Genomic DNA, 11,126 nt, shown 5'->3' on the forward strand with positions numbered 1-11,126 from the left:
TATATGTATGTGAGAGATAAAATATATGTATGTGAGAGATAAAATATATGTATGTGAGAGATAAAATATATGTATGTGAGAGGAGAATATATGTATGTGAGAGATAAAATATATGTATGTGAGAGATAAAATATATGTACGTGAGAGGAGAATATATGTATGTGAGAGATAAAATATATGTATGTGAGAGGAGAATATATGTATATGGGAGTGGCAGTATGATTTATGGCTTGTACGGCCCCTCATACCCTTGCTTAAACCTAACCCTAAGTAGAGCACGCTCTCAGCTTAAAATGTGAGCATTAACACTACGCTGCTATGTTTCACAAAGTGCCATTAATCCACAAGTGCTTCATTGAACTGAACACAGTCAGTATCTACTACTGTAGACTGTGATCTACTGGCCCCTCAATTCTAAGATGGAAGGCATGTGGGTGCAATGCGGAGACAGTAGCAAAAGCTGCCATCTTGTCAACGCCAACAGACACCTGCTTTATAAAGGATTGACATTTTATTAAGATTGCAAAACAATACCATTACAAAAGTGTTGGAGGATAAAATCAAAAGATTAATATGAGTACTGAGACATTTGCTTGAATGTAGAAATAGAAAAGTGGCTGCGTTGTGCTTGGTCGTATGTGAGCAAATGTATGGGTGTGAAATTTGTATTTCATGGTAATAAATTCAATCCTAGATTCCAGTCTGGCATGGCCACAAATGACTTCAAATCATCCCATACATACAAGATTTGTGAATGTTGTGTGCTAATGTTAAAGCATTAGGGTGACGTAGAAGAACCTGATCTCTCCAGACCAGTAAACATGCATATCAACACTAGCGCAATAGCACTGTGGAGTCCACCCAGCCAAGGTGAAACCCGGGGTACACCGGTTCAGTGAAGGTGGTTTTGAAGGTGTGGAGGAGGGTGAGCGCATCGCAGGAAACGCTGTAGAAGGACAGCGTCCCTGCTGACCAATCCAGGAAGACTCCTACTTTATTGGAGCTGATTGCGGCAGTTACTGCAGTGTTCACGGCGCTGTGCAAGGTCCTGAAGCCATCTTTGGTGCAGCTCAGGCCCCAGGAGGAGTCATTCCGGCCTAACCAGCAGTCATGACCCTCTCCCTTCCTGCGCATCCCTCTGTAGGCCACCCCTATGCAGACTCTTCCGCTCCACTCCGTCTCCCAGTAGCAGCGCTCTGTCAGTCCCTCCCTGCACAGCACCTGCGTCCAGTGGTCAAACCTCTCCGGGTGATCAGGATACGACTGCTTGGTCCAACGTGTTGCTTTCCTGTTTCCCTCAGACAGAGAAAGGTCTCTGTGTGCTGTGTTTGGATCCAGGGTTAGATCGATGGTGTCTGATAAATCAGATATAAAGAAATGTTAGTATCAAATAATCACTTCGTCTCAGAGTCCACTATGCTGGTAACTCACATTTCTTTGGACCAGGCTGGATTCTGGACTCGCCACACTCTTCCACACTAAAACAAAACAAAAGACCAAAAGTTTTTCATGCTTGTATTGTTAATATATATCATTGTGCTTTTCCACTTTTCCAGTTTACTCTTTTTTTTTTTTTTAAGAACGCACCATGCAGAGATATTCCAAGTTTTCAGCTAAAAGCTCTTTTGGATTCACCTTGTTGGTGCAAAAATATAATCTTATGTTTGTTGTAGGTGCAAAGAAATAAATGGGAACGAATTGTGCGTCTTTTTGACCGGCGGCTTATATCAAAGGAAATAAAGATACAATTTAAATCTGTTTTGTGTAGACACAACACTGCTTCATCCCTTGAGTTTAATTTAAAATTTAAAATCCTTTAAGTTTGGCCATAAAAAATGCTGCATGCGCTACATTTACCATTTACCAGAGATATGATGATGTCTCAAATTTTCTCTACATACCTACAGTCTTTGAATGTTACATGTCAGATATCTGTTCGGCCCTCTTGGGCTGATGTTTGACTGATGTGTCACTGAAGCTCAAGCTGACAGCATCACTACCTGAGTTTCTCCAGACTGCAGTGTGGGTCCTCCACTAAAGCCAACAGCAGCATCAGGCCAGAGTTTCCCGGGTGGTTGTAGCTCAGGTCCAGCTCTCTCAGCCGGGAAGAATTCAGCGCAGAAGCTAAGAAAGTGCAGCCTTCTTCTGTCACTCTGCACCAGGCCAACCTTCAAAAAGAGACACCAGGGTGTAGCATTTAGCTCATCTCCACATCGGTGAAGGTAGAAAATGAGTGTGCTCGTCCGCTTGATTTCTGTACTGGAACAGGATTGCAATCAGAGGACTCACATGAGTAGCTCCAGTTTACAGTGAGGACTCCCCAGTCCAGCAGAAAACCTTTTCACTCCTTCATCCTGAAGGTCGTTGTCAGTGAGGTCCAGGACTCTCAGCTGGCCAGAGGCAGCGCTGATGACTGATGCCAGATCATCAGAGCTGTCCTTTGTCAGGTTGCAGCTCCTCAGTCTAAACAAAGAATGAACAAAAGAAATTACCAAAAGAATTTCTTGACTTGACTTTTGGGGGGGGGAATGGTTGGATAATGTATTACCGGAGTGTCTGCAGTTTGCTCTTCTTCATCCCTGCAGAGAGCTGCATCAGTCCTGCATCTGTCACGTTGTTGTTGCTCAGGTCCAGCTCTCTGATTTGGGATGAGCTGATGACACTGGTCAGGGTTACACAGCAGGCTGCAGTGAGGTAACATGCACTTAGACTGTAAAAGAAAGGTAGTGTGAGACATTATATATTTATTCTGACTGTCATCCACTTCTGCTTGGAATACCAGAATTGGAAGTGAACATCCTTTGCAATAAGACAAAGCAAATGATCGATTAAATCAAGCTCTCAACCCTGCTTGGACGGTTTGCTTAGAGCAGCAGAAACACTTTCAAATTATTACTGTTAAAGTCACTTAGTTACTTCCTTTTAACTTGTTTTACGCAGGCTTTAACATTAGCTTGTGGAGGATCTTCAGTAAAAAGGAAGGCTGGTAACCCAAACAGTGCAATGATAACTAATACATAACAACTTCACATGAAACAGTCATCTCATCCAGTAAATAGGTGAGATCTCAACGTGCCAAAGTCAGACCAAATGTTACAGCAGTGCATAAAAGTTTTATAACCCTTTGGAAATAACATGTTAATCTGCATAAAAGAGCATCGCAAATGTTTTTCTGGATGGATGGTGCTGAAATGGCACTTTTTGATTCGGAGAAAGGAAATCCCTGCTGCACAGCGTTGATTATCTTATGCTATCTGTGTCACATGGTAGTGGAGGTATAACTGTGTGACAGTTTGCTATCATTGCAGAAACAGTGAATTATGAATTCTAACAAAAAATTCTAAAGGAAAATATCTGTGTAATACAGAGAAAGTGGGTAAAGAAGACTTTTCAGAGTGAGTTTCAAACATCCAAGCACCACTTTATACAAAGTTCTCACTGCCAGTGCGGTCATAAAAGCATGAAGTCACTCTTTGAAGTTTGTTGAATATTTAATCACTTACTTTGCCACTCGGGCTGCCTTCACAACAGGCAGCAGCCTCAGAAGACCCTCCTCTGACCTGGCATAGTTACACAGTTTAAACTCGCTCAGCTCCTCTTCTGAGGTCAGTAACACAAAGACCAGAGTGTTCCACTGACCAGGGGAAAGGCTGGCTTTGCTAAGGCTGCCTGAGTTTAAGTAGCACTGAATCTCCTCTACAAGAGAGTGGTCGTTGAGCTCATTCAGACAGTGAAAGAGGTTCAGGACTCTGTCTGGGGACTGGCTGGCCTTAATCTTCTCCTTTATGTGTTTAATGATCTCACTTCTTGTCCTTTGGTGTGTTCTGTTATCGTTCATTAGAAACTTCAGCAGAGTCTGGTTGGACTCCTGAGACAGGCCCAAAAGGAAGCGCAGAAAGATGTCAAATTGCCCATCTTCACTCCGCAAAGCCTTTTCTACTGCTTCCTTGTAGAGGATGAGCTCTGATGTGTTTCTGGGGACGAAGAAGCGGGAAGCAGACGACTTCTTGACCAGGACGTTGATGTTTTCATTGTTGAACATCATGAAGACGTACAACGCAGCAAAGAACTCCTGAACACTCAGATGCACGAAGCAGAACATCTTCTCCTTACACATCATCATCTCTTCGTTGAAGATCTGTGTGTAGATTCCAGAGAACATGGACGCCTGTGTGACTTTGATGCCATTCAAGCAGAGGTCTCTCTCATAGAAGATCAGGTGACCTTTCTCGAGCTCTTTGAAAGCCAGTTTACCAAGCGCGAGGAGGTTCGCTCTCACACAGTCCGCATCGGACTCTCTTCTTCTAAGCAACCTCTTCTTCATGTTCTCAACATACAAAGACAAGAATTGGATGTACATTTGCGTGAGAGTCTTTGGAGTGTCTTTATTGTCTTCTGTTGCCAACTTCTTCTCAAGAACACTTGCTGCCATCGAGCAGAAGACTGGTATGTGGCACATGATGTGGAGGCTCCTGCAGGTTTTCACATGTGCGATTACCCGGTTTGCTAATCCCTCGTCATCAATTCTTCTCCTGAAGTATTCATCTTTTTGCGGGTCATTGAACCCTCGCACCTCAGTCACCAGATCAATGGACTCCACTGGGATCTGACTGGAGGCCACCGGGCGAGACGTGATCCAAACAAGAGCCAAAGGAAGCAGTTTTCCCCTGATGAGGTTGACCATGATTAATGCAATTTTGGTCGTCTCCCTCACGTCTGAAACAATTTCACTTTTGTGAAAGTTCATGGAGAGGCGACTCTCATCCAGACCGTCCAAGATGAAGAGCATTTTGTTCTCAATATTAGTAAAGATTTCTGTGTCTTTTATTTCAGGGAAAAAGACACAGAGAAGCTCCACCAGACTCAAGCTTTTCTCCTTCATCATATTCAGCTCTCGAAAAGAGAGGGGAAATACAAACTCTAGGTCTTTATTTGCCTTCTCCTCTGCCCAGTCAAGAGTGAATTTATTGGTTGATACAGTTTTTCCGATACCAGCGACTCCCCTCGTGACCACAGTTCTGACGGGGAAGTCTCGCCCGGTAAGAGGAGCAAAGAGGTGATTACAGTGGATCGATTTCTCCTGTGTCACACATATTTTGGATGCTCTCTCAATCTGTTTCACTTCATGCTCACTGTTGACTTCACCACATCCTCCTTCAGTGATGTAGAGCTCTGTGTAGATTTGATTGAGAGCTATTTTCTTTGTATTTGTCACCATACCCTCATGCAAGTGACTGAACTTCCTTATCAGAGAAGCTTTCAGTTTCTGCTGGCATTCTGCAATCTTATTATCTGAGGGAGATCAAAAGTCATTATTTAGGTTTTCCTTATATTGAATCTGTTTTTTTTTTTTTGTTAAATTGCTGTAAAGTAAGAGGAACTCACTTTGTGGGTGAAGAGAACCAAAGTTGCCATTTTTGTCTTGAGCTAGTTCTTCTTTAGACCTATAATTATCCCCTGCAAAAAAAGAGAGAAAGATCAGTAGAGCCCAAAGCCCAGCTTAACTTTAACAGTTAACAACAGAAGCAGGAACACTTCAATGCAATATCTGCCTTTAGGTCAAATTTCTCCAAATTGTATCACATATGAATAATTATAAGTAGATTTTTCCACTTATGAACAGTTGAAAACAAATACTTTAAAAAGAGCACAGTGAAAAAACAGGCCTCAAAGTTGGAACTCACACAAGAAAACGAACCTGAGCTCATTTTTTCTTGGAAAACCTGTGATCATCAAAATGAATGTGTTTCTTATTATAAAACAAAAGTAATTCAGTTGTTGAGATGTGATACAAATTGGAGTGATTTGACATTCGTTTGATTAATGCACAGTGATGTGCTCACTGTTGGTTACTTTATATTTCAGTACTTGTACCTTGGCTTGTTGATGTGATAATGATGTTGATGGTGTCGATGCAAGAACCAATGATGGAGGGAGCAACCACGCAGCCCCCATTCTTAGCAGTGAAGTTGGGCTGGAAATGATGCACCTCAGCCTGAATTGAAGGAACCGACACTGGGAGAAACCACAAAACTCGGCTTCATTCGTTTGTTCCCAAAAATAAGGCACGGTGAAAACGTGAATGTGAGGCTGACTCTTATTTTTAGTTTAATTTGGAACCATTTTCCTTAGTGATGTGAAGTTCTGAGTTCAGCGCTTTACCCCAAAGAAGATAAATGTCATCCTCACCCTCAGATACGTCATCCATGTTATCTGCAACAAACTTTTGCACTATTTTTGTCCAGCTCTTTCATCATCCTCACGTTCATTATTTCAACTGACAAGTGCCATCGCTGGTGTTCGTCATCTCAGCCTCTCTGTGTGGACAGTCATGCAAACTACTTAAAATAACAAACAGCATCTTTTCAAAACAATTTAAAGAAACGCTTACTTACTACAACAGCTGAGACTTCCGTCTGATTCACACTGTTGTGTTCACGCTGCTGTGTGACTGTAAGAGGCTTGTTTCCTGTTTGAGTGATTATGAAAAAAAGAGGAAGCAACGTCTGCACAGTCTGCAGAATGTAAAAAGGCTGAGTGAACAGACCACAGAAGTTTCATTTCCAGCTAAATGAATTGAGTTTAACAAAAACAGCAGTAAACTGTGTTGATTTTTATTGGAATGGAAAAATGATCTGTGATTGAAGAAGAATTCGGATTCCTTCATTTTATTTAAGTGAAAGTACCAACACAACCATTTATAGGGATCTGAGGGACAACAAACAGTCAAAGTGTCAGAGTAAAGGTGTTCTGATCCATCTGAGTGATGTTCACACTACTGAGATAGAGTTTTATATACCGGGTAACCAGATAAAAGTGAAAGGTTTTAAGATGATTCATTTCAATTTCAATTTTCAAAATGTATTTATATAGCGCCCAATCACAGCAAATGTCATCTCAAGGCACTTTAAGGAGAGTCAAATTCAAGCCATTTGTGATCCAAATAATTGTAATACGATCATAATCCATCAAATCATATTCATTGAATTACAAATTAGTCAAATTCCTACAATTAAAAGAAAAAAAAAGTTGCCTATCTAATGAAAGCGACACAATGCTTCCAAAACTTCTCTTTAATCTAATCCTGAGCGTGCACGAGGTGACAGTGAACAGAAAAAACTCCCTTTCAACAGGAAGAAACCTCCAGCAGAACCAGACTCGGAAAGGGCAGCCATCTGCCTCGAGTGGTTGGGGGACAGGAAAGAAGGGACCAAAACAGCCCCAAAACACGAGGCCAGAGATACCTGCTGAGAAAGAGAAACACAAGTTAATGACAACAATGATCTCATGTGTGCATGGAGAGCAAAAAGAGCAGAGGGAGGAGAGGTGCATCATGGGAGGTCCCCCAGCAGTCTAGGCCTAAACTAAGGGATGTTTTTAAGGGTCACCTAAGCCCCCCCACCTAACTGTAAGCTTTATCAAAAAGGAAAGTTTTAAGTACTCATTGTGGTACTGAAAGTCAAGGAAATGCCATCTAGACTAATTATATAACTAAACATTTTCATCCTGAGGCACTCAGGCCCAAAGACAACAACTTCTGTTTTGTCTGATTTAAAAGCTGAAATGTGCTTTGGGGGAGATTTCTTTTCCATTCATTGTTTTTAGGAGCATTGGATCATTTGAACATTTATTCAAATGGAAACATATCATAAAGTTGAGGGGTGAACAGTTACAATGTAATGTCACTGAAATGAGTTGTGACATCTGAAATGTGACCCAGACAAAAACTGCGTCATCCAGGGTCATCAGAAGTAAAAACCAACAATTTAAATAAAGATAAAAGAAGGAAAGCTCTGATTTAAACATCAAAATCGTTATTTATTCTTAAGTAAAACCTTTACATCAGGCAGCTAAATAATTAATTGGACAAGAAATGCCAATATTTCTCACTGCACTGTGATTTAAGTTTAAAGTAAACTGTAAATGCTCTAATAAAAAAAAAAAAAAAAGTGCTTTAAGTATTTAATTACTGTACATGAGTAGCTGTACCTAGTTACATCCCATCCCTGAAAATTGTCCATCAATCTTCTAAGTAGAATCATTTGGTATTGATTAAAAACAGTTACCATACTGCATACAATATTCAAGCAAAGCCTGAAACTTTCACACAGTTTTTGACAATATGCATATAAGATCAGATATTTTAAATATCCTAATAATAATAATAAGGAAATTAACAATTAAACAAATATGATGATGATGATGATGATGATGATGATGATAGTAATTTATTTCAGACAAAACATTTCACCGGTCAGTGCAAAGCAAACACAAAGTACATAATAAATTATAAATAAATTTCTTGAAGACACATCACATCGGTGATTATGAGTCTGAAAAGGAGTATGATGAAGTATAACTTATATAATCATACCCCTTTTCCAGTAGTAATTTATCACATTATTTTCAGTTTCCAATATCCTTTCTGACAACATGAAATAATAATTATATTTCACAGAGAGATGAAAGTACTACATACACACACATATACATATGTACACATACATATATACATATTCACATATACATACACCTATACACACATATACATACATACACCCATATACACACCCATCTGCTTATATACAAAAATAATACACAACTATTTACAGACCTATATACATTTACCCACACATGCACAGACCTGCACACACTTGCTGAAATCATACATAGAGTTTTCTCTATGTATGATGGCTTATCAAAAGTTAAGGGACAAAGGTAAATACTCAGCTTCTGAGTAAATGTCCCCTTATGGGTAAATAAAGATGATCCATTTATTCTGATCCTGTTTGGTCTTTGCAGGAGTGTTAAGGTGTTTCTTTTCACATCTTTATATTACATTACATTACATTACACTTAGCTGAAGCTTTTTATCCAGAGCGACCTACAGCTATTTAGATACAGGGTAATGGTTATATCCTCTCTTGGTTTCCATAATAGTAAAGTTTCCCTTTTTTGGAGATGACCAGATCTCCTCCATCTTTTCTATGACCTCCTCAGCGACTCCCAGCATCCATCTGGTGTTATATCCTACTGCCACTTCTCCCCGGCGATGTCCTGAGTCACAGCCTAGGACCTGAGGATATGATAGATGTAGCTCCTGAAAGTCCTCCTTAATGCTCCTCTCTGTGTTGCAGCTCTGACTCTGTGAGTTACAAGAAAAACAGGCACTTACCCTCTTCCTTTCTGAAGGTGTTATAGACCACAAGCCGACAAGTACAATCGCTGATTTAGGAAATTCGCTTAACTTGTTCAAAAGCTACCTGCGTTTTTTTGGACATTCTTGGGAGGTGTCTGAAAAAGAAAATAAATAAAATACTGTGACCGAAACAGAATTCTGGAAAAGTGTAGAAAACACTTTACAGCACTGCTGAGGATCATTTCAAATTTGAAACAGCATACATGTGACTATGTCAAGAAGAAGAAGAAGACAGCAGATGGCTAATTTTCTGTTCTCCATTTGGTAGTGTCACATTTCAGGTTGAAGTACGTGTTATACTTTGCCAAGTGGACATGAAGAGCAAATGGCCGATGCAATATAAAAGTAATATGATGTAGTTAATTATAATGACAGGAGAATATTTTATTTTAGCAGTCATGGCACACCAGCTCGCTGAGCCAAGTGATAAAGGAAGCATCCTTCGCTGCTATTAATGACTAACTTGAGACGTGAAATCTAATGCCAACAAAACTAACCGTATCATGTCTAAATATACATTTGTGTGGTCTTCAGGCAGGTAAGCCCAACTCGCCTCTCTTTATAGTCCTCACTCAAATTCTTCAGAGAGAAAATAATTTATGGTTCGTGGTCATGGGTGACACACTGCCAAAATGGGCATTTCCAAGATTGTTTCTCCTTTGCAGTGTCTGTGCTCACTGTAAGAGAGGCTGCGGCCGCACTGCAGCGGCACAGCTTCAGCAGAGATACTGCAACAGATTGGACAACTAAGATTCGGATTAAGCTTTAAGTCTTTACCACCGTGTACTCCACTGGTAGAGGAGGATGCTTTACAAATTGCTTTAAGTCACCATGCAGGCAAATAAGCTGGGATCTGGGGATGTGTCAAGATCCATCTTCCTTTTTTCAGATCCACACACCACTGAAATGTCTTCCACTATCCTTGATTCAGCTGGTTCATGTACACCTTCAATGACTTGCTTAGATGCAGTCATTGTTCACTCTCACTCTACAATGAACCAATATGAGAGAAAGCAGCCGTTTGATGAACAGTTTCTAAACTGTGGACTGCCTGTGAAGGGTAAAAATAAAAAAAGAGTAAGTAAATGAATTGATAAATAACTATCAGACGTAAATAGTGAATCTTCTCTCATAAGTGTGACAATGTGCTGGTTAAATAGAACAATCAGGTCAGAGTTGGTATTTTTGGTCAAGCATGCTGCAGTAGTGTCAGTGGAACACATGGTGGAAGCAAAGTCCCAGTTTTTACTGGTTTTACTGCACGCTCATAGCATGCTTCGACTGAATCAATTCAGTTCATTGCATTCCGGCTCGTATAGTGCCAAATAACCGCATACACCATTTCAGGCTTAATTAGATGGTGACGTCATGTCAGTATCATGAAGAGTATAATGAGTATAACAGCAACATAAGTCAAAAAATATCTTGCATGGAAAAAAATAGACAGAACGTAGAAATATACTGTTGCATGCTAATGTTAGGTTTCTGCTACTAGAAATGATTAACTGAGAAGAGGATGCATGGATCTCCTGTAGGCAGACGTCCATCCATTTACAAAACCCACTTGATCCAATTCAGGGTTGCAGGGGGCTGGAGACTATCCCAGCCGCCATTGGCCGAGAGGCGGGGTTCACCCTGGACGGGCCACCAGTCCTTCACAGGGCCACACAGGGACAGCCACGACACTCACACTCACTCCTTGGGTTAATTTAGGATCACCAGTTAATCTTACATGCATATTACATGTATGGGAAATACACAGTTAAAGATAAAATATTAATAAATAAACATTTCTGGCAATTTAGTTTGATGACCCAACGGACTGTGGTTGAGCTGATCCTGAATACAAGTCAAAACTAATTGAATATATAAAAACACACTTGCACACAAAACTACAGAAAAACAAAAGAAGACACTGAACTGGAAA

At 40.4% G+C, this 11,126-nt stretch overlaps 1 protein-coding gene across 2 annotated transcripts; it reads right to left on the bottom strand.

Moving 5' to 3' along the window:
• Positions 1 to 514: 514 nt before the first annotated feature.
• On the bottom strand, positions 515 to 6,455 carry LOC142374026 (NACHT, LRR and PYD domains-containing protein 3-like). 2 transcript variants are annotated; one of them, XM_075457522.1, is made up of 10 exons: positions 6,396 to 6,455; positions 6,190 to 6,317; positions 5,875 to 6,015; positions 5,386 to 5,457; positions 3,504 to 5,292; positions 2,549 to 2,710; positions 2,290 to 2,463; positions 2,001 to 2,168; positions 1,432 to 1,478; positions 515 to 1,355 (listed from the first exon to the last, which is right to left on the bottom strand). In XM_075457522.1, exons 2-10 carry the CDS (start codon positions 6,206 to 6,208, stop codon positions 835 to 837), a joined length of 3,093 nt encoding a protein of 1,030 aa, XP_075313637.1. In that variant the 5' UTR covers positions 6,209 to 6,317; positions 6,396 to 6,455; the 3' UTR covers positions 515 to 834. The 2 variants fall into 2 exon arrangements, with proteins under 2 accessions (XP_075313637.1, XP_075313638.1); XM_075457523.1 differs by having other exon boundaries at positions 6,190 to 6,338.
• Positions 6,456 to 11,126: the final 4,671 nt, after the last annotated feature.

Source organism: Odontesthes bonariensis, chromosome 23, assembly GCF_027942865.1.
Source record: "Odontesthes bonariensis isolate fOdoBon6 chromosome 23, fOdoBon6.hap1, whole genome shotgun sequence".
Lineage (NCBI taxonomy): Eukaryota > Metazoa > Chordata > Actinopteri > Atheriniformes > Atherinopsidae > Odontesthes > Odontesthes bonariensis.